The sequence below is a fragment of the Canariomyces notabilis genome (genome assembly GCF_033297395.1).
Source record: "Canariomyces notabilis strain CBS 508.74 unplaced genomic scaffold N656scaffold_4, whole genome shotgun sequence".
Classification (NCBI taxonomy): domain Eukaryota; kingdom Fungi; phylum Ascomycota; class Sordariomycetes; order Sordariales; family Chaetomiaceae; genus Canariomyces; species Canariomyces notabilis.
In genome coordinates this window covers 220530-241840 of record NW_027041826.1, presented here as the reverse complement: position 1 = coordinate 241840, position 21311 = coordinate 220530, and the positions used below count along the sequence as shown (strand labels likewise).

The following is a 21311-nucleotide window of genomic DNA, read 5'->3' as shown; positions in this document are numbered from 1 at the left end:
GGTATAAGGCATGGAAAGGAGCGAGTTGGACGCTAAAAGGGACGGGAGATTGGCACGGCCTAGGCCGTCTTAATGCAGTTACCTAGTGATGCGGTACTGTATCAATACGCTGTGTTACAGTACCTAGCATTACCGGTACATGCACAATAACAGTATCTCGCCGATTGCAGGGCGTCCCTCTTTCCATGATGCATCCATTCTTATCCTCTTCAATAATACTAACCTGCAGTTTCGGTTTGGGGAATGTCGACCAAGACAGCTAACTTGGGTTCTGAGATTCTTAGATTGATTTCGCATTGGGCAAGAAGTCGTCATAATCCCCTAACCCGACGCACATCTTATCAAAGGCCGACTGGTGTAGTGGTTATCACGTCTCGTTCACAAAGTTGGACTCAACTGGAGTAATTCCACCGAGAAGGTGCCAGGTTCGATCCCTGGGTCGGTCAATTTTTTCGTTTTTTCCATCCTTTTCCAGTGCTAGAGAAGCTGTCAACATTTCTTTGCTCTTTGTAGCCTCTGTACGGCACATGGTATGTCGGATTCAGCGTGCCTGGGTCCCTTTCCATGTCTGAGCTCCCATCCCAGATGCTTGGTTGATGCTTCACCACTGTGCAAGTGACGGAGCGATGTAGCCTCGCGGGTTAGGGTTGTACTATCATTGCTGCAACCTACCTAAGACGCCAATCTCCAAGTTCAGTCCGTACACCTGAGATTTGGGTAGAACATGAAAAAGTTGCTGTGTTCAACATTTTATTCTTATTTGGCTTTCTGCTCCAGAAAAACGCATCCAAAGCACATCGATCTGGTCTACAGAGTCCAAGCTCTGACCGCCCAGGAAATCTCCAAACAAAAAGCAGTCCAGGGTACCTTAGCCTTGTCTCGACACTTACATCAAGCTCTTGAAATGCCTGCTGATCTCCCTCCATACCGATCGCCGCCACAGACGGTGTTGCAAATTCTGAAGCTCCGGCGACAGTGACAGAGGCCGTTTTTGTATACGCCAGTCCCAGCCTCGAACTTCTAAGAATTTGCCACGCTGCGTTTTGCGCTTGCGAACCACTTCCCCTCCGATGAAATGGCAAGCAAGCTCAAGTCCCGCTGGGCCGATGACGAGGAGGACGCAGCACTCGAAGCACAGCTGAAGAGGGAGCGAGAGGAGAAAAAGCGTCTCAAGGCCGAAAAGGCGCGGAAGCTCGAAGCCGAGAAACAAGCCCGGGACGCCGCTACAGCAGCAGCGACGCAACAACACCCCGACAGCACGAACGGCCCACCCGCGAAGCGACGGAAGCTATCACCGGACCGAGAGGCACCCCGGACGGCTGGAGCATCAGCCGAAAGCATCCCCGTCCCAAAACTATTGCGATTCGAGGGCGGCGCATTCGACAGGTGTCGCAGCGTTGAGAACTACGACAAGCTAAACGACATCGAGGAAGGCGCCTACGGCTGGGTGTCGCGGGCGCGTGAGCTGGCGACGGGCAAGGTGGTAGCGCTCAAGAGGCTCAAGATCGACCCCAAAGACCGAGGTGGCCTTCCGGTTACGGGCCTGCGCGAGATACAGATCCTCAAGGATTGTGACCACCGGAATGTGGTCAAACTGCAGGAGGTGGTCGTCGGGGAGGACACGGACAGGATTGAAAAGTTTGGCTGCCCTTCCTTACCGACCCGCAGATCTTGCGTTGGAATGTACTGACTGGACCATTTTCCTTTCTGTCGCGCAGCATCTTCCTGGTCCTCGAATTCGTCGAGCACGACCTCAAGTCCATCCTCGAGGACATGCCCGAGCCCTTCCTAGCCTCCGAGATCAAAACCCTACTCCAGCAGCTCGCCGCGGGCGTCGCCTACCTGCACGACAATTGGATCCTGCACCGCGACCTCAAGACCTCCAACCTGCTGCTCAACAACCGCGGCCAGCTCAAGATCGCCGACTTCGGCATGGCGCGGTACGTGGGCGACCCGCCGCCCAAACTGACCCAGCTGGTCGTAACCCTGTGGTACCGCTCCCCGGAGCTGCTGCTCGGCGCGGCGCGCTACACGTCGGCCATCGACATGTGGAGCGTGGGATGCATATTCGGCGAGCTACTCACGCGCGAGCCGCTGCTGCAGGGCCGCAACGAGGTCGACCAACTGACCAAGATCTTCGAGCTGTGCGGCGTCCCCACCGAGGACTCGTGGCCGTCCTTCCGGCGTTTGCCCAACGCCCGCGGCCTCCGCCTGCCGCCCAAATCTTCTTCCTCCTCATCAGGCTCCCTCGTCCGCGCCAGGTTCCCCCTGCTCACCTCGGCGGGCGTGTCCCTCCTCAACGGCTTGCTCGCGCTCGACCCGGAGAGGCGGCCGTCGGCGCGTGACATGCTCGCCCACGACTACTTCCGCCAGGACCCGAAACCAAAACAGGAGGCCATGTTCCCCACCTTCCCCAGCAAGGCGGGCCAGGAGCGGCGGCGGCGCCGCGAGACCCCCAACGCACCCGCGCGGGGCCAGGCGCCGGCTGGGCTCGGCGTCGTCGATTTCAGCGGCATCTTTTCCGGGCGGGAGAGGGAGGAACGCGGAGGCGGTTTCTCGCTGCGGATGGTGTAAATGCAAGACAAGAGGGGGGTGTCAGGGGTGGTTATGCTGCTTTTTGGAGCAGAGTTGTGCAGATAGCAGTTGCTAGGAAGATATGCTCGTGAAACCCACAACCCGGTTTTAGGGTGATTTCCCTTCCCCATAGCCTGGAAGAAGAGACTCGACGTAGATCATAAAGCAGAACTATATCACTATAAGAAGATCCCGATATAAATTTGAAGATATGCTTTCGTTAGGCTACTCAATGTAGGTACATGCTGGTGTCATTAACCACTGGAATACTACCTATCTGCCAGACAAGAATCACCCCTTCTTCCCTCCTTTTCCGCTCTTTTTTTCTGGCCCAAAGCAGACCAATGAATATCAAAATGAAATGATGCCCATGGTGCAACAAAACGACCAACGCCCTTCCCATTCTGGACCCCTCATTAGTTAGTGTAAGAGAACAAACCGACCCTCCGCCGCCGGCCGGCAATGGCCCAAGTCGTAGCAACCCCACTGAAAAGATATTACAAGAACGATATTCCGCCGTCAAGCGCTTACCCTTCCCTCCATTTCTTCTTTTCTCGCGCCCATGCTCGTCAAGAATCAGAATCAAAGAGATGCTCCCAGGCCAGCCACAAACCACGTGAAGGTAAGCACGGTCACAGCGCTCATGGCCAGCGCCGTGCCCAGGGCCCTGCTGTCCATGCCGCCCATGGCGCCGCTGCACGAAGCGCACTGCCAGCCGTCGCCCGTGTCGTGGTACTCCTGCTTGGCGTACAGACCGAACGAGAAGCCCGAGTAGGGAGCGAGGTAGCCGGCCTCGGGGGTAGCCGTCATCTCGCTGTCGGCGTCGTAGACAATGAGCGTGTACATGTCGGTCAGCAAGGGGGTCGCGACGACCTGCTCCAGCTGCGTGTAGCTGTTGGTGTCCCACGTGTAGCTCTGGACTTCGGCCCATGACATGTTTTGCGTCAGCGTCCACGGCTGCGCCACCCTCGTGTTGGAGATGAGCACGTCGATGGCCGTCGGCGTCGCCTGCAGACTCGTGTAGTTCCACGCCCACGTCACGTTGTCGCCGAGCTTGTACAGCTGTAACCCGGCCGTGGCGGCCGGCGTGACCATGGTTATACCGCCTGCGGGGTCTTGCGGGTTGAACGTGGCGTGCTTTGTCGTGCTCGCGCGTGTGCTGTTGCCCGTCGCGCGGGCCGTGCCGGATGCCGTCCCCGTCTGTGTGATGCCGCCTGTGTTGAGGTTCGTTGTGACGGGCGTATTACGACCTCGTGTCGAGGTGCTGGTTACGGTGCCCTCATCGCCCTCGCTCGACTGGGAAGCTGTTGCGGTTGGTGTTGGGGTGACAGAGCCAGAGTCTAGCATGCTGCATGTTAGGACGCTGGTTGGGCCGTAGTGAGCTAATCAGGAATCATGCGTACCTGACGAGTCATCCTGCCGGACAACGAGTGTGTCAAGTTCGGGGAGCCACCTCGGCCAGCTCAAAGCGGAGACTGAAGGGGTGAGTGACAAGAGTGCAACTGCCAAATGGCCGGCGGATAGAGGAGACTTCATGACGACTGCTCGGTTTTGAATGGTGTCGGAGATCCTGGAGGGACCGTCGAAGACGGCTTGTAACTGCGCCTTAGACGGAACCCGCGCAGTTCAATCTCCCCGGAAATTACCAGAATAGATCGAAGCAAGGATTGTTTGACGGGTAGAAAATGGATTCTGCAGATAGTCGCTCACTGTCGGCGGGCCGGCGATCTGGCGACGGACGTGACACGGCTTTCGCTGGGGTCGCGGCGGGTAGCCCCTATTACTGGCCGTAAATAAGACCCGCCCGAAATGGCGCAGATACCAATGTGCAATGCTGAATTGGACCGAGTGCGGTGCTCTGGTGGTTCTGTAGAAAATAAAAACAGTGCTGCAAGAAAACCGAGAAAACGAAGCGAGTGTCTCGAACACAAGAACGAGTGTGCTGCGTAGGCAAGTGGTTGCTAAAGAAACAAGAATCGAAGATCTCAGGTTGCTCGGAAGACGCTGGAATGCGAAGAAAGGGCCCACAGCTTGCTTCTGCACACAGGTGCAGAAGCGTTTTCGTCCAATCAGAGAGATTGGATGGGCTCAGCCCGGGCCTGGCTGCCCTGGGTGGTGCCGTGGTGGCGCTGTGAGGAACCCGGGAGACGACACCCAAGCTAGCGGTTTTCGTATTAGGCGGGGTCCAGAAGGAAGGCATTGTTCGTGTTCAAGCACCGGCTAAAAATACCTAGTTAACATAAAGAACGCTGACCTATCGCTCTTCTACTGAACTTGACGTCTCCAAGCAATGCTGGTTTGCACGTTGTTTCCGGATGCATAAATATCGAGATCGGTTCCCTTGTTTCCATGGGTCCATTCCGGTAAACTCTCCATCAGCGACAGATGATTGCCCGGATGCGTTGCTCTGATACTACCGGGCTGGGTTCGACAACAAGTCCTGTTTCTTAACGAAGCATTCCACGGCCCCTACGGAGTACCACGGTGTCGCCGTTGTCTTCGACACAGCGCAGTTGAAACGGATGGTGATCTCCGCCGCAGTGAAACCTTTGCCGCGGATACCTTCATATAAACTCGCGCTCACCAGCCTTTCCACATCACCTCTTGCGATGGGGTTGGGACATGGCCTTTCCTCATAATCCAAAATACATACCTCAACCCGCTGAAGGGTGATGCTTGCAGTGGACCGAGTCCTCTCGATCCAGCATAGATCTCGCCCGTCACCCAACCACACATGTATTAACTGTTGTTGGCTGGCTCTTTGTAATCCTCAGGGGCCACTATCAAGATGCCGGTCAACCGGCCGGCATCATCTCACCGAATTCTGGTACCATACGGATATCGCATGTCGCAACTTGATGGTCTGGTATGTACCGGTAGGCGTCTTCAGTAGGGATCGACGACACTTGCAGCGGCCTCGGCTTGCTCATTGATGGCACAGCTGATTGTCCTCTCTGTCAAGAGAACCTCTTGCATCAAGATACTCACCATAAATCTGTCCGAACCACCAATACCTTAGATAGGCAAATTGAAGACACGATGGGAAGCCGGCCGGTCGGGATCTGATCAATGTCCGGCCTCATGGTTCGGTAGTTGTTTGCAGTCAACCGACCGATCGAAACGCGATGACCTCGAAGATGACAACAGATGATTGAGACGCAGTAGTATCCATACATGCCAGCAAACAGCCCTAGCTTACTCGGCGCCTTCGTACTATGCAAGCAAGTGCAGGTGCCAAAGTGAACTTCTGCTTCGTCTGAACTATGCCGGACTTTCTCTCCAGTGCAGTGGAATTGCAGTCGTCTGACAGTGACGGACGAATCGAGATTGACTGACAGCGCTAGAAAGTGACGTTTGCCCTCGGCGGCTTTTAGGTATTGGTCCGTGTTCCGTTAGCGCCGGAAATGACCGCCAATGCCTGTAGCCGTTGGGTGTCACACGTGAGAACAGAGCAATCGGGGCCCTGTGATAGGCTCGATAGTGTGACCCGTCGCTGCAAGTCTGCAACGCGATATCCCGTCATGCCTTCCTGAACCCAACCTGCCGTCGCTATTGTCTTTCAAACGTTGGGACGGCTGCCACTATTTGGGCGATCTTTTCGCCAACTTGGCGTCCCCTTCAGCTTTTCTTTTCCTCTCCGCCATTTCTCCCTTCCTATTTTTTGGGTCATGGCCAACATGTCGTCGGCCACTGTGACCATCGACCGCGACTATTTCGATACCCTCCTTCGCTGGTAAGTCACCCCTGCTTCATTTACGATTTGCGACCCGTCTGCTCACTCAACTTCCCTATGGTCGCAATCGCCTTGTCATCACAATCATCGTTTGCTGAGGCTGACGTTTGTTTCATTGCCCAGTGCCCAATTTGTATGTCCATATCATCACGACTGACACCCCGAAGCGAGAAGTCTAACCGTCGTCGAGAATACTCAATCACCCGAGGCCAATGGACGCCTTTCATCTGTGGTCATTTCGCAGGCCGAATATGACCTTCTCCTATCCACTTCCAAACGATACGGCATGGTTGCGCCTACACGCCATCATTTGCTGTCTTGGGACTAACTGAGATTTAGAAAACCTAAAGCGTAATCTGCTTCGCGGTGGTGTAGGAGAGGAGACGGTGGATGTATGTTCTCGTGGTCACGAGTGCGAAAGGCACAGTCTTGCGGCGGAGGATTCATCGTGATTAACGGATGGCAGCTTCTCAGTCAAGATGACGAGACAATTCAGCAAGGGAATCGGCAGCCAACACCCCCCCCGCAGACCGGCTCAAAGGAGGAGGGAGGCGCCCGGCTTTACTCCTCCACGCCACATACCTCGGCCCAAAGGGGGAGAATGACCAGCGGCTTTACCAATGGCCAATATCATCAGCGCTCCACGCGGGCCGACAACGAAGAAGTAGTGGAAGACGACGACGACGACGACGACGAGATTGCCACGAGTGATGTCGATTCACCGATAGAGGGATCCTCAAGCTCAAATCACGTCAAGTCTAAGGGTCAAGAGCAGTTTGAACAGCACTGCACTCGCACGGTCTTACTTTCCAATCTTGCAGAGGGGACGACACATGCTGATATCACCAATGCTGTGCGCGGCGGCATGCTCTTGGACATCTTTCTGCGGAGCCACGAGCGCTGCGCAACGGTTTCTTTTCTCCGCTCAGCAGACGCCCGAAAGTTCTGCGACCACGTCCGCCGCCATGATCTCTATATTAAGAACAAGCGGGTGATTAGCCTCCCTATCCTGTATTGCGGCGGCCAGCCCCTAACTCTGCAGCAGATTGACGTTAGGTGGAACGATCGCCAGTTCGTCTTACCAGGCCATGTCGCGGGCAGGATTGCGAAGGGGGCCACCCGCAACCTTGTTCTTCGGGCGTACGATAACCGGCATACCGAGGAAGTCATCCGCGCAGATCTGGACCACATCCACAACCTGGTCGTGATCAAGGTGGAATACATCGGCAATAACTGCTACATCAGTCTGAACTCGGTGCATAATGCCATTCACGCGCGCCAATGCATGCTGACCCGACTGTATGCAAAACCTAAAGTTCGATTGTGGCGGTCAAGCTAATGTAAGAATAGGAGATACAAGGGCAAGAAGCTCGAATTCGACGTTGATGAATGCGACCAGCCGTACCCACAGCAGCCGCCAAAGTTCCGAAGGGAGTTCTCTGCTCCGAAGAAGACTTCTGCGCCGGTGCATAACCGCTTCCAGCTGCTAAACCTCGACGATGACGACGGGGAGGATGAGATCACGGCGACTTTCCCGGTGGAGAAGTCAGTAGGCATTACCGCTTAGGACTCTGGTAAAGCCGACTCGCGCCTGGGTGGTAACAGCTCGGGGTATCGATAGGTCTCAGGCATCTAAGATAATATCTATCTGCACCAGTAGCGGCATTATAGTCGCCCTTGGTGTTTTAGGGCAGAATGAGCAGACGAGTAGGTGCGCTGGGAGGCTGCATAAATACATACCTACATCGTCCTCCTCGGTATCTTCTGCTGCGGTGAAGCATGAGACGATTATTGAGTGTTGTTTGACTGAAGCTGAACCGATTTGTCTCACGAGACGTCTAAGAGGCTCGAGTAACCACGTCGGCACACGTTGAGGCACACAATCTAACGAGGTCTATACGGCATAGAACAAGGTAGATGATAATCACAATCTTTAAGAGCAACCAAGCCATTCCCAGATGGACGCTTTACTCTCTGAGCATGTAATTGTGTTCGATGCAATCACAGACATCTGTTGAGAGGTCGGGATATCTCTCCCATCAGCAGTCACTGGTGCAGTGCTTCCAAGATCAAGCCAGACGCCGTTGAAGCGTCGTTGTCAAACCAACGTCAAGATCGAACTACCTGCCTTGGATCGCCTTATTTACCACAGCCGTTTTACCCAACGATGGAAGTTCACTTTGAGCTAATGTCTGTGCCCTGTAGCTGTTGGGGCTTCCGCTGCCGTTGATCCTTTCGTTGATCAGGATTCAGGAGGCATGACCGGGGGCCCGGAACTCATCGACTAGGAAGGACACTATGTGCAGAAGTACCATCGAAAGGGGTTTGAGGGCGGAAGGGCGGTGAAAGTAACAAGGAGTATATGTGAAAAAAATGAAAACCTAGTAGAAAAAAACAGCATAAAGCTCAGCGCCCGAGATAAGCTGGGGAGATCTAGACCCCTCGAAAGTCCAACGACAAATCGTTGGCGAGGATAGTCGAGCTCCCGGCCTCTCGAGCGCCTACGAAACCGTGCAGAACGATTTCTAGTTAGCCGATATATCCACTCGGCCACGGCACAGGTCCGTGGTGAGTCTAACTTGGGAATTCCTGGGTTGGAACTCAATCATATACCCCGGGTCATGGGACTCCCTGTGTGGGTGTCAACATCGGATCGAAATCCACCTCCCTCCCGTCCTCTCCTCTGCTCTCTTACCGACGTGAGCGAAGTTGGGCTGCGGGAGAAGAGGTAAGTTTGTTGATCTCGTTATATATATCAGCTAGGCCTTCAATGTATTATATGAGACTTTACAATATCATGGAACATTGTTTCGGTATTATCTCTCCTGTTCTACCTCCTGCTCTCTATCCTACGGGTATCGTCACTCACTCTCATGCTCCCTGTCCATGTCCACAGCAACACTCGGAGGAGACACCGAAAAAAGCCCTGCTCATTCCAATACATCTATCGTACGCCCCCAGAAATCGAAGTAATGGCCTCTTCAAACGCGCCGATTATTCCATCGTAGAGCTTCCGTACCCCTTCAGGCGAGCCGTCGGTCCCTGTCCAGAGTACCCCATCCCGTAGGGGAAACATAATCTGGCGTAGAGACTCGGCGAGAGGCTTGAGGGGATGGAATTCGGGAGGAAATTCACCCAGGATAGCTTGGAAGCCGTCCCGATCCATGTCAAGCGACTTGCGCACCGCCAATTCATCCCAGTTGCCCCTAGACCATTGCCGAAGTTTGCTGCTCGTCCCTTGGGGGGGATCATGTTTGTGGTTCGATATGACTGTCCAGAGGAAAACGTAAAGAAAAGACTCCAGATCATGACGATACGTATGACGTTCGCCCTTCAGAACACCAATAGCCATGAATGGTCTGGTGCCGATAATGTTAAAGTTTGTGTCTGTCTCCGAGTTTGCTCCTTCGGCGGCGAGCTCTATTGCGGAGTCGAAATCTATCATGATCCCTCGAGGCTTTTCTCCTCCTTCATCTTGTTGGCCATCCACAATGATGATGTTCCCTGGGGATACGTCTTGGTGAAGAACCCCTGCGTCGTGATAGAGTGACCGGTGACACTTGATAGCATCACGAAGCACCTGAAGTAACTCTGAGAGAGACTGGAATGTGTGAAGAGGTCTGCCGACGGGAGAAGTAACCATGCAGGCAAGGATGCGGTTTTGGAGGAAGCTGCCGGTTTCTTCTGTATATTCGGCGAGTCCCTCAGCATTGCAAGTAACTTCCTGTCGTTCCGGGCCGCCTTCGATATACCCGTCTTTCTTGCGAGAGTGCGTCCTGGTGAATTTTCGGTGTGGCCCCCACCGGAGACCTCTGCGCAGATGCGCCGTACTTTCAAGCTCCTCGTAATGGTCAAGCGAAACGGCACCCCAAACGCGTTTCTCCTTGGCCAGCTCTAGAAGCTCATCCTCCGGACGCTCCCTGGCCCAACGCCATTTGAACTTCAAGACGTAATCCCATCGATCCGAGTCTGGCATTCTAACCCGGTAGCAAGTTGTCCCGGTGCCAACAAGGTCTTCAGAAGACGCAATGGGTCGGCTTTCGAGGTAGAGCTTTCCCAAAGAATGATCTGTCCCATTGTTAATAGTAACGTAGCTGCCGCCCTCGTCCGTCTCAATGAGGTTGCTTCTCCCCAAATCCTGGTCCGTCGTCCTCTGGTAGCTGAGAACAACAGAGAGAAACTGGATGAAGTCTTTCTGGATGTCGAAGAGGTCGCTGCAGTATAAGCCAGATCGATCAAAGACCCAGAGCTCGATAAGTGAACCGCGAATGTAGAAGCCATGTAGGAAGAGCCGCGTAGGTTGACTGGCGAAGACTTGGTATGCGGACCGACAGAGACGCAATAACCCATGCTGGTAAGAAACAGAACCGCGGCGGTGAAACTGGCCGATAACCTGAACATGGCCCCATTCTATTTGAACGTTGGAGGCTGGTGTAGGGGACATGGTCAACAGGAGACGTGCACCGTCATCATCACACCCTTGATCGGGCACAGGTGGTCCATCGCCGCTGGATATATGCCACGAGCCTCGAGCGCCGTCGAGCTCCCGTGACACGTAGTTGGAGAACCAATGTAAGAATTTGTCGGGTGATGGCGCAGCTGATGGAATGGTACAGCGGCCACTAACTTTTCCAGCTGCCTTGATTTCCAACGAAGAACCTTGCTGGGCAAATTCAAAATTGCCAAAGTATCTCTTGATGAAGCCGCTCATGGGGCCGTGCATCCGGCCGTCCATATTGTCAAGGATGTTTCGGTCGTCCATGTTGAAGGCCACTGGAGCTAGCAGATGCTCTACCACCAGGTGATTCTCCATGAGCGGTAGAACACAGCTGTATGAGGAGAGAATCGCAACGGAGCCACTAGAGAAGGCCTAGTCCTTCTCTGTCTGCAATGCCGTTGTATGGGGAAGATGATAAGAGCTGGTCAGGTGCCGAGTGACCCACGACTCCGAACGGGCGTTACTGGTTTGATAATTATGAGATTTCTTCTCTGTAGTACGGGTGGTGGTGACGCTGGGGAGAGCTTGGAGTTGAGGGCTGAGTCTGAGGACAGTTCTTGGTATAGGTCAAGTTGAATGGCGACCTCAGAAGCTGCCTTGGTATCTCGTTGTCGGAAATCAAAAAGACCATACAACGCCAGTGAGATCACCGAGATTGAAGCTATGATGTTGAAGGAAGTCGGACTGAAGGATGTGAGGAATCACTGAGGATTGAATTTGGGATTGGTAGGAGTGCAAACTGCCGACGAAAAAGGAGCGAAGCGAATCTTGATACGTATAGAACGCACCTTCCTTAGCATCTCCTCCAACACATGGCATACGTACCGTACACGAAGGTACCTAGATGTACATATTTTATCGAGGTGGAAGCATCTGCCTTCAAAGAGTGGTCAGTGGTGCTAAGGGTTTGTACCTGCGGTGCGAACAACCGGAAGACAAGTACAGTACAAGCATAATAGCGTAAATGCGGTGTTTGAATACAGCACCTCGGGTACCTTAAGTACTTTGAATGAACGCCCAGCCACTGCAGCGCAGCCACAGTGTGCTGCATATGATACAGTACGAAAAACCGCAACCCAAGGTTTTCAAGTGTTGTCCAGCGAATGGGATTCCCATCCTGTGGCGCTCTGGTGGGAGTTAAACTCCTACGGGTCCAACTCCAAAGTTCAATGACTGTGCAATATGTTAAGTTACAATGAATTATGTGAGCGATAGGTAAATCCGGCCTGAAGCCTGCCCTGCTTCGACCCGCGCGGCAACGCTTCAATTGCAGCACTGTCGATGTGACTGACAAGGTACTTAGGTATGTGACTTATGTCGCAGCAGTTGGTTCAAGTGGGCAAATCAGGAGAGAGTGGTTGGCATTGTTGGTGATGGATTCTCTCTTGCAAGGCCTCGAGTTTTGGCTCGGGCTCCATGAGTCCCACCAGGGGAGTCAGGGAACAGCCGTCTCTACTAAAGTCGATGCAGCCCTACGGATCTGGGATCTCCTGAAGCCCTCACACATGACCAAAAAAGCCTTCCTCTGAGGACAGGCGTGCTCTCGGCAGAATTATCGCGGACGCGACGTATGTTGGCCCCTTTATCCCCTCCCCCCCGGCGTTACACTCCACTACGTCTTCTTGAGCGGTTAAGGCCTTCCATCAACCTGACGCCGTAACGATATATTGAGTCTGGACCAAGATAAAGAGAGAGCGGATTAGGGCTAGTGAGTTTCTGACAGTTTCGCTGCATAGCTCCGGTCACTACTTACTTAACCTTCAGGGCAAGCAAACCCCGCTCGCTCAGGGGCCGTGTGTCTACGGTCTGGCGTGGTAGGGAGCATTGGCTCCTCAACACGACTGGCTCGACACGGAGGCATCCGCGTCTACTGGCTGGCCTGATGACCGTTTACCAACGCGTGGACGCCGAGCACGTAATGTTTCCGGCGGTGCGCTGGTATGAGGCCGACCGGCAAGTTGGCAACGCGCCCGCCTCATCCAATGCTTGATACATACCAGTTTATAGGCTGAGCGGCTACACGTGTAGGGCCACACAGGTCCCCAACTTGCGGCCATATTATTAACTGGCCCACCGACTCCAGTCTCAGTATATGAGTCAGGAATCTGGAGGACCGTTGGTTCGGCGATGAGGCCGGCGCCTCGAGCCAGAACCGTGGGCATACCGTGGTGGCCGTGCCGGGCCATCCCCTTGCCCTTGAAGCGCGGCTTGCAGCCTTGCAGGGTGTGGAATCAATGTACACAGATTGGAATGTACTTGTACAATACATTCATGCTATACGCTGGAGAGCAAGGTGCTAGGTTCTCAGGCTCGTGTAAAGTATACAATGATGAGTAGTATCACTGATGTGCACTAGCCGTCGTCCCTCAGCCTCGACCTCACCGCGTGAACGGCCAGGAGCCCTCACAAGACTCGGGCAGACTTCAGGTAGCGGCCAGCGATACGCCAATCGGCCTACAGGAAAAGCCAACGGATCAACATGAAAATGCCCTCACATGACTCCCCGAAACTGCCTTACGGATATGCGAGAGAATGCGTCGGATATGGTCTATAAAAGGTGAGAAGCTGCTCCCTACGGTCCTACTTTCTCGACAACTCACTCATATCCCAACAACAGCTTCTTCATTCCTCCACTACTCTGAACTGCCAACCGTTGAACCTACTCTGATCACTCAACCACCTCTTGTGCCCTCAATCACCTCTTGTGCCCTCAATCACCTCTTGTGCCCTCAATCACCTCTTGTGCCCTCAATCACCTCTTGTGCCCTCAATCACCTCTTGTACCCTCAACCATGGCCGCCCTCATCAACACATTTGTACCTTCCAGCATCTACAACACCTTGCCTCTGATCAGCGAGGTCGCCGGGGCTCCCACGGAGAATTCAAAGATCTCGAGGACCTCCGCGAGTTGCTGAGCAAGCACAATGTCCCCAAGGGCGTCAGCGTCCGACTGATCCACAAGCACTTTGACACCACCGAGGGCGAAGTCATGGTCTTTGACAAGATTCCGGTCCCGGGACATGGGGCCGTCCAGATCATGAAGCCTGTTGTTCCGCCAAACCGTGACAGCAACAAGCTCCGGGGCATCCACTACTTCGTCGATGCCAACGGATCGCTCCAGGCCTACGAGTATGGCAACTTTGAGGTGCCTGACATGAGTGGTTATGAGTCGTTCCTGGCTGGGTTCTGCAGTCTCGTTGCCGAGCGAGGTCTGCAGCGCAAATTCGGCCTCAAGCTTCGGCACGAGGACGATGCGGATCAGACGGGATGGACCGAGTTCGAACTCCCCTCGAAGCGCGGCACCATCATGTTCCCGGATGGCATGCCCATGCCTGATGGGGAAAGTGACTACAGTGTCACCACGGAGTGGAACGCGATTTTCAACGAGCTCTCCAGGACTTGCAAGCACGCCCTGACTTGCAGGCACGGACGGACCACGTGCAAACACTGCAATCATTGCAACAGACATCCCACCAACAATGTTGCCAATGACGGCGATGAGACCGATTTCTGCTTGGGTGGGCAGAGGATCCTGCCAGGAACTCCGGTCCACGATATTGTCGTTCAAATCATTGCCGCATTCTAGTTGGGAGGATGGTGGATCGTTCGGCTCTGTGCTCCTTCCCTTCAAATCGTTTGGGTCCGGTCTGTTCTCTTTCAATCATTTGTGTTATGGCCTGTGATGGATCCGGTTTCCTTTCCTTGAATCGTTTGAATCTGGTTGCTTTCCACTGAATCGTCTGGATCTGTTTACTTTTCACTCTTTTGTTGTTATGGTCTGTGGTGGATCTCTTTCCTTCTTATTGAATCGTTTGGATCTGGCTTAGGTATTTTCTCTCTTTTGTGCTATGGTCTGTGGTGGAATGTATATGTAAGTAGACTTAGCCTAGCTAAACTTCTCGGACCGCAAGGCTCCAGAAGTATCCATAGAAATACATCACCGTGCTTCTCACCTCTTTTTCATTGAAAGATGTTAGGAGTTCCATCTACTAACACCTAGTAGGGTAACACGGGTGCCCTCTGCTAGAAAGTGAACAGTGGTAGCCATTGTATGTAAGTAGAGGGAGGCTAGTACCGAGTAAGAACAAGAACTTGACAATACTGAACGATGCCCGCGAGTTCAAGTCCAATGTAGGTGGGTAGGATCTGGCTTGCCGGGGTCACGATGAGGACTGGAAGTAGTTACTATAGGTAGTATGCAATGATTTTACCTGCAAGACTGTGTGATGAAATTGAAAAGTCGAATTTGTTGACGCGCATTTCACTGTACTCATAGTGACTCATACTCTTTCTGTTACTGGAACTGTTAAAAGATCGCCCCAGTCAACAACTACTATACTAGGTACCAAGCGCACACATATTTCAACCACGAACAATCCCAACCAGCATTAAAATACTACAGGTGGGACGACGACTACTCTAATCTAGGTACATAGAAGCCTGAACTAGCAATTTGAGGAGAAGCAGAACTGGACTGATTGCTTGTAGGGTAGATCTACTACTATATTCCCCAAGCACGTAACGGCGGCCTAGGGATACATACATGTAGACCGGAGCATCTAGGTTGGTCTTAGCAGAACATATGTAACATTCTCTGATCCCTTGGTAATGCCATGTCTGCCCATGGAGGGCGTGGGCATGAGGTTTGAGCATTGCGCTGGTAGAGGGGGAAGAGGGGAAGAAGGAGGAGGGGGGGTTTGTACTGGCGTGAAACAGTACACGCTGGGTTGGACTTGCACCTTTCGTGGGCATCCAGGTCATAGGACAGCAGGAGCAAGACGCTCCTCGCTCTTGAGCATCTTCTAACCAATCCAAGTTCCTGGATGCGCAACTGAAGCAACGTGTCCGCAAACCGTATCTCAATTTGACATAGGTCGTCACCTACGTACGTAGGTACCTTATCTAGGACCGTACAGAGTCCAAACCAGGCACGGGGGTTCTGTTCAGTGCAGTTTCACACCGCATGAGGCCCCGTTCAGGAAATCTCATCCTGCAGCGGCCGGCCTTCACAGACCTGGTATCCGGTGGCTTCCTCAACTAACCCTGGGTAAACCGTCAAGCAGAATACCCCGTGACACTTTTCGTTTGACAATAGCTACTAAGTATCCTCACCCCAAAGCCGGCTCGAATCTCCCACTAACAATCAGCACCCCTAAACCTACCGCGCCGAATTCGAGACCGACTCCAGGTACGACAGCAGGAAGCTGCGGTCGGCGGGCGAGATCGGCGTCTGACTGCCGCGGCGCGACGCGGTAGGCGAGCTGCTGCTCACAATGTTCTCCCCGCCGCGACCCAGCGAGGTGATAGATGCCACCCGTGAGCGAGGGGAGTTGCTCGACTGGGCTGAGTCAACAACAAACGCAGCCGCGGTGGTGTCTCTCGCCTTGCCCTTGTCCTCGTTCCCACCAAATCCGGTCGGCGAAGCGGCAACCTCTTTTCCAAATAGCGACAGCAGTTTCTGCCTTTGCTCCGGATTAGAGTCTTGCCGGCGCCGCAGTATGGCCATTGGTTGTTGTGGTTGTTGTTGATACAACGGGGGAACAGCTTGCGAGCCCGTCGGAGATTGCGGCAGTGATTGCGTGTATGGGAACCCGGCCGCTTGGGCGGCCGCCTGGCCGGCATAGTTGATCTGAGGCGATCTCTGGGCCCCTTGATCGGCCTGCTGCAGGAACGAGCGGTCGCGGGGTGACGGCAGACCGTGACGGCCCAAATTCCGGCCACCGTGTCTGGCCGACCCCATGGGGCTGAACCGCTGCTGCAGGTGATGCATCTGTGTCTGTGCACCCGTCAAGTCATGGCCTTCGCTTGCCTCTGGCTGCTTTGGACGGCTCAGGATCTGGACAGCTCGATACGGTAGCGACACTGCGTTCGCTCGCACTGGTGCACCGTTAACCTCCCCGGCTGAAGCGATCGCCTCGGCAGCAGATGATGCCTTGTGAACAGGGCTGCCTGGCTGATCTAGCCTTGCAAAGCCGTTTCCTTCCTGCAAGTTCGCAGCTTTCATGGTGATCTCATTGCTCAGTGGAGATTTGGGACCCGATCGTTTGAAGATATCCAGCAATGCCGATCGGTGTGAATCTGGCAACTGCGAGGGCTTGGATATGGCGCCCAGGACGTCTTGAGGCTGCATTGCGCGGGGTGAGGTCCTTGGCTGTGCAAGGTTCGCCATGTGATATGGCAGGTATTGCGCTGCAGGGTTTGATGGCTGTGTCGCCGGCAGGTTGGCCCAGGATGCTGCATGGTGCTGTTGGGTATTTGCTTGCCCCGAAGCGCTCTCCAAACCAGTGTGGCCACCGGACGGCTTGTTTTCACTGTGTGCGCCGTTTTTGAAGGCATTCAGCAATGACATCGCGTGATCCGTCAGTGGAGGTGGCTTTGAGACTGGCTGCTGAGTTCCATAGACGTCCTGCCTACGATTCGTGAACAGGTTCACGCCGCCTTGCTGGGCTTGCAGACCACTTTGACTGGCGGCATCTGCGACATCTGGGGTGGGGAGCATGCCTCTGGTAAGGAGCGATTGCTGCACTTGAGGCGGCAGTGGCCGGGGGTGCACAAGGACCGGCTCCTTTCGCGGTTCCTGTACTGGGTTCATGAATGGGTTCAAGCCGGGTACCTGAATCGGGACCTGAGCAGGTGCTCGAGCCTGATTCACATATTTAGGAGAGCCAGGATGGGTCGTACTTGGTGGATGCGCAAAGGATGGTGGCTGTTGATAACTGGGGACCCGATGTCGATGGGCCGGATGATGATGGCGCGAACTGGGAGGTTCCGGGGCACTCGTGTACGTGAGATCAAACAGTGTGGGTTGATCAGGGCGCTCGGATGGGGTGGGTTCGGCTCTCTTCTGCAGAAGCGCCATCAGGGCCTCCCCTTTGTCTGCATTAGAGCTCGTTGACGCGCTCGTCTGCAAGCCCTGTGGCGGGGGTTGGATTTTGAGAAGACGCTGAAGCTCTTGCGTGGCTCCCTCGAGCGTCTCTATATCATTTGAAGGAGCGGCCACGGGCTCGGTCTGGGCCCCTATGTCGTCCTCGGTGAGGGGCTCCTCGGTTAGGAGTTGGACAGGTAAATGAGAGCTATTGGCTGCTCGGGCAGCGTCCTTCTTCTTCTGCTGCAACACCCATTTCTTCAGGGGCACCAGGAACGGAGCCACCATGTAGAACTTGCTTGCATTCGACGCCGAGGCAGCATCGTCATGACTGTTGCGCCCCTTTCGGAAGGCGGGCAACTCGGACAACTTGTACCATTGGATCTTGCTGATCTCCTTCCGGGTCCTCGGCTGAAATACAGTGTCCATGGGTATGTTGCGGAAGACGTAGAGCCGGATCTGTTGCTCCCTCATGGATATTTGGATGTACTTGACCTCATCGTCCTTGGGCACCAGACCGGCCTCCTTGATGTCAAAGCCAGTCTCCTCGTAGACTTCGCGGATCGCGCAGTCCAGGTCATCCTCGTCCTTGTTTATCTTGCCTCTGGGAAAGCTCCAGCTGGCCCCCTTCTTCCAACCCTTGACAAGCACGGTCGAGTCCATTGCCTCGTTGAGAAGGATGGCACCCCGGACGGGCACTCGCGTCTTGTATTGGAGGAACTCCTCGAAGGCGCGCATGTGGTTTTCTTTAGAGAAGGGCGCGAGCAGCGGACAGTGTTGGAATATGCGCAGGCAGAAGCTCCGCAGAGACATGGACGGCAGAGTGGGGTCCAGAGGACGGATGAAGTCCTCGTAGAACCATTGCGCCTCCTCAACCTGGAAGCAGATACGCGCAACCGAGGAGAGATCTTCTCTTGGAAGGTTGATGATGAATCGGACACAGAGGTCGTCCAACCCTGCAAGCGGAAGTCAGCAGGCCGCCGACGCAGCGAGCGGCGCCGCGCAGAAGGTCGGATCGAGTAAACATACAATCTTCGAGTGTCATCTTGTGTTCGGCCATGGTGATGCGTTTGCTCAAGCATATCCACGGTGACCGAAAATATTGGGAAGTATTTTGTCTTGATTATTTATATGTGTCTTTGCGTTGGCTCCGACTTTGTTTAGTTGCTGGGCCGCCGTGTGTGGCCGCGCTGTGGGTGGCCGTTTGTGGTTGCGATCGGGAACGGTTAAGGCGGGGATCACTAGGTGTGAATCTCCCCACCAGCTTGTGTAAACAAAAAGAAGTCTTTGAGTTGAGTTTGCGCAATAGACAGTTCAATTCGGTTCCTTGAAAAGCAAGATATGTGATTCCGAGAACGAGGTTGTTCCGGCACTGTCGTCGCTATGTGTGAACGTCAACGTTACCCTGTAAGGTTACGTGCCGACGTGGATGGCATTCATTTGCTCCACAGGAGTGAAGACCGACTCAAGCCTCAAGCACAACCGAAGGTTTGCAGAAGTGACCCGCCAAGCCACATTTCTTGCAAGCTTTCGCCACAGTCTAGTCTCACAGCTGGAATATTGTGGCGGTGCAGTTCCCCCACAGCCCTTTCGGAGGCCAACCGTTGGTTACCGATGCATTCCGGTGGCTTGCAGGAGGCCTTGTTGCAAGAGTTTGAGAGCCAGAGGGTCTCCACAAACGTCATCACCCAGAAACAAGAACTTGGACGACCAACCATGCCGTGACTTGGTTGTTGGTGGATGGGTTAGGTGCACACAAAGCATGATGAGACAGAGACCAATACAATGCATAAATGAAGAGGACATCGCCCATCGGCCAGCAGGCGCTTCAGGTTTCTTCTACCCTTCAGTTTCTGCTCGCCCTGTAACCCCGGACAGACTAGCGGGTCGGCCTGTGGTTCGTTGAGCCAGCGCCAAAAGCGTTTCCAAATCGGGCCTTACAAGCGCGGGCCTGAAACGGACAAGTCCTCCCATCCAATACCGACGTTGGATCACGGCCATCAGCAGATCTGCAGCCTCCAAAATTCAGAACAAAGACAGACGTTTTATATCTCGGCCGGCCCATTGTCCATTTTTCATACTTCCCTGTGAGGTTGTTGAACTTTGCAAAAAACTATCCATACTTCCCACACACCATCCGTGAAGTCATCGCCATGAACCTGGCGGTTAAGTACCTCCAGGATGCGGCTTTCAAGAAGCTGGGGAAGAAGAACACAAACCTAGAAGTATGCAACTCACCTGCACACCTCAGTCGTTCATTGTGGCATGGATGAATAGATACTAACTCCTGCGAACAAAGAATCCCTACTACGAGAAGGTACCCGTCGTGAAAAATGGCACAGTCGTCAAGTACCAGAAGAAAGAGAGAGCTATCCCGCCGGGTCTAACGGACGATGAGGCCAAGATTCTCAAGAGCGTCCGGAAGAGGGCCTATCGGTGGGATATGTGCTTTACATTCTGCTGCTTCGGATTCGTATTTGGCTGGTCGGCCATATTTGGTCTCGTGCCTGTGTAAGTGCCTCTGCAAGGATTTCCCCGGCTGCAATGTGTGAGCGCTCCCGGCTGACAGAATGTACCGTCAGCATTGGTGATTTCTTCGACTTCTTCATGGGCATGATGCTGTTGAAAAAGGCTTCGCGAATCAAGGGTGGCCTGCCAAAAACCCTGTACGCCAGGATGTTCACCAATATCCTCATCGATTTGGCGGTCGGCTTCGTCCCGTTCCTTGGAGACTTGGCCGATGCGTACTTCCGAGCCAATACACGCAACGCCTGGCTGCTTGATGCATACCTGACTGCGGTCGGTGAAGCACGCATGGCAAACACAGTCCAGAACCCAGACGGCCAGGACAAGGTCAGGCTCCCCGACGAGCTACGGCTAGCCCCAGGAGACCGGGACGTCGAGACCGGCGTTGAGCCATCAGGTATTGTCGCGCCAGCCCCTGTGACGCCCTCCCCTGCGGCAAACCCTCGACCGGCACCAGCAGCTCCAATGGCGAGCATTCCGGGCGCCTCGGCAGCAATAGCCCCGCTACGAAGTATGACGGGTCAGAGAAAGGGACGGGAAGTACAAGATCCCCGGGACCAGAGGAAGGGAGGGGCAGTACAAGATCCTAGAGACCAACCCAAGCGGAGCTGGAGGTAGTGTCAATTGGCCATGGAAGGTTTCGGTTCTTGAGCGGGGACGGCATTGCTTGGAAAAAATTGCGAGTGAGGATCCGTATGATGGCATCTGAATACCACTAGGCATTGCGGCGGCGTTTCGGTTTCGTATGTTCTTGTTTGTATGCCAGGCAGATTCGTATCTAGCATTTCGAAGGACTCTATAAGGAGTAAAGGACAGCCCCTCAACACGGTGCATTCTCACCTGGTCCAGTTAGTACTACTAGTACTGCAGGATCCTGGCGGGCATGGTGCACCTTTGGCTTTTGAGGTATTTGAGTCATGGATAGCGATGGATAATGGAAATCATTGACATGGTACCCTCACCGTTCTCTACCGTCCCTGGGTCCGGCTCGAATTGGAGTCTTAGACCTTGGAAGCCTGCTTCTCTCGACCCACTCCTCGCTGGAACAGTGTGGATGGCGCCAGGCAACACTGCCCAATGCCTCCACGATGACTGTGCCTTACGTGTGCGTTTAT

General features: G+C 54.1%; 6 protein-coding genes and 1 non-coding gene across 7 annotated transcripts; 4 read left to right on the top strand and 3 right to left on the bottom strand.

The window, feature by feature from the left end:
* The first annotated feature begins 346 nt into the window (after positions 1 to 346).
* N656DRAFT_t38 lies at positions 347 to 446 on the top strand. Its single transcript has one exon. It is a non-coding gene; the product is annotated as a tRNA-Val (tRNA).
* A 254-nt stretch (positions 447 to 700) lies between these two features.
* N656DRAFT_477350 (kinase-like protein) lies at positions 701 to 2751 on the top strand. Its single transcript, XM_064809787.1, has 3 exons — positions 701 to 863; positions 944 to 1638; positions 1719 to 2751. The coding sequence occupies exons 2-3, from the start codon at positions 1076 to 1078 to the stop codon at positions 2572 to 2574; spliced, it is 1419 nt and encodes a 472-aa protein (XP_064672586.1). The 5' UTR covers positions 701 to 863; positions 944 to 1075; the 3' UTR covers positions 2575 to 2751.
* A 6-nt stretch (positions 2752 to 2757) lies between these two features.
* On the bottom strand, positions 2758 to 4570 carry N656DRAFT_726017 (uncharacterized protein). Its single transcript, XM_064812566.1, has 2 exons — positions 3978 to 4570; positions 2758 to 3914 (listed from the first exon to the last, which is right to left on the bottom strand). The coding sequence occupies exons 1-2, from the start codon at positions 4108 to 4110 to the stop codon at positions 3157 to 3159; spliced, it is 891 nt and encodes a 296-aa protein (XP_064672585.1). The 5' UTR covers positions 4111 to 4570; the 3' UTR covers positions 2758 to 3156.
* Positions 4571 to 6251: 1681 nt separating this feature from the next.
* N656DRAFT_842823 (uncharacterized protein) lies at positions 6252 to 8248 on the top strand (the record flags this gene model as incomplete). The annotated part of the gene is made up of 5 exons (XM_064819063.1): positions 6252 to 6307; positions 6482 to 6596; positions 6658 to 6699; positions 6774 to 7606; positions 7658 to 8248. The coding sequence occupies 5 exons, from the start codon at positions 6252 to 6254 to the stop codon at positions 7872 to 7874; spliced, it is 1263 nt and encodes a 420-aa protein (XP_064672584.1). The 3' UTR covers positions 7875 to 8248.
* An 855-nt stretch (positions 8249 to 9103) lies between these two features.
* Positions 9104 to 14262, bottom strand: N656DRAFT_747678 (uncharacterized protein; the record flags this gene model as incomplete). Its single annotated transcript, XM_064812944.1, has 4 exons — positions 9104 to 11096; positions 11261 to 11466; positions 11616 to 11718; positions 13645 to 14262. 4 exons carry the CDS (start codon positions 14260 to 14262, stop codon positions 9252 to 9254), a joined length of 2772 nt encoding a protein of 923 aa, XP_064672583.1. The 3' UTR covers positions 9104 to 9251.
* Positions 14263 to 15963: 1701 nt separating this feature from the next.
* N656DRAFT_766298 (uncharacterized protein) lies at positions 15964 to 18730 on the bottom strand (the record flags this gene model as incomplete). The annotated part of the gene is made up of 2 exons (XM_064813470.1): positions 15964 to 18626; positions 18700 to 18730. 2 exons carry the CDS (start codon positions 18728 to 18730, stop codon positions 15964 to 15966), a joined length of 2694 nt encoding a protein of 897 aa, XP_064672582.1.
* Positions 18731 to 19476: 746 nt separating this feature from the next.
* N656DRAFT_776063 (uncharacterized protein) lies at positions 19477 to 21154 on the top strand. Its single transcript, XM_064814561.1, has 3 exons — positions 19477 to 19895; positions 19970 to 20181; positions 20253 to 21154. Exons 1-3 carry the CDS (start codon positions 19824 to 19826, stop codon positions 20812 to 20814), a joined length of 846 nt encoding a protein of 281 aa, XP_064672581.1. The 5' UTR covers positions 19477 to 19823; the 3' UTR covers positions 20815 to 21154.
* The last annotated feature ends 157 nt before the right edge of the window (positions 21155 to 21311 follow it).

Coding starts and splice junctions, on each gene's coding strand:
- N656DRAFT_477350 (XM_064809787.1), top strand. CDS start 1,076: ATGGCAAGCAAGCTCAAGTCCCGCTGGGCCGATGACGAGGAGGACGCA. Junction 1,639..1,718: donor GACACGGACAGGATTGAAAA/GTTTGGCTGCCC, acceptor TCTGTCGCGCAG/CATCTTCCTGGTCCTCGAAT.
- N656DRAFT_726017 (XM_064812566.1), bottom strand. CDS start 4,110: ATGAAGTCTCCTCTATCCGCCGGCCATTTGGCAGTTGCACTCTTGTCA. Junction 3,915..3,977: donor CCGGCAGGATGACTCGTCAG/GTACGCATGATT, acceptor GCAGCATGCTAG/ACTCTGGCTCTGTCACCCCA.
- N656DRAFT_776063 (XM_064814561.1), top strand. CDS start 19,824: ATGAACCTGGCGGTTAAGTACCTCCAGGATGCGGCTTTCAAGAAGCTG. Junction 19,896..19,969: donor AGAAGAACACAAACCTAGAA/GTATGCAACTCA, acceptor CTGCGAACAAAG/AATCCCTACTACGAGAAGGT. Junction 20,182..20,252: donor ATATTTGGTCTCGTGCCTGT/GTAAGTGCCTCT, acceptor ATGTACCGTCAG/CATTGGTGATTTCTTCGACT.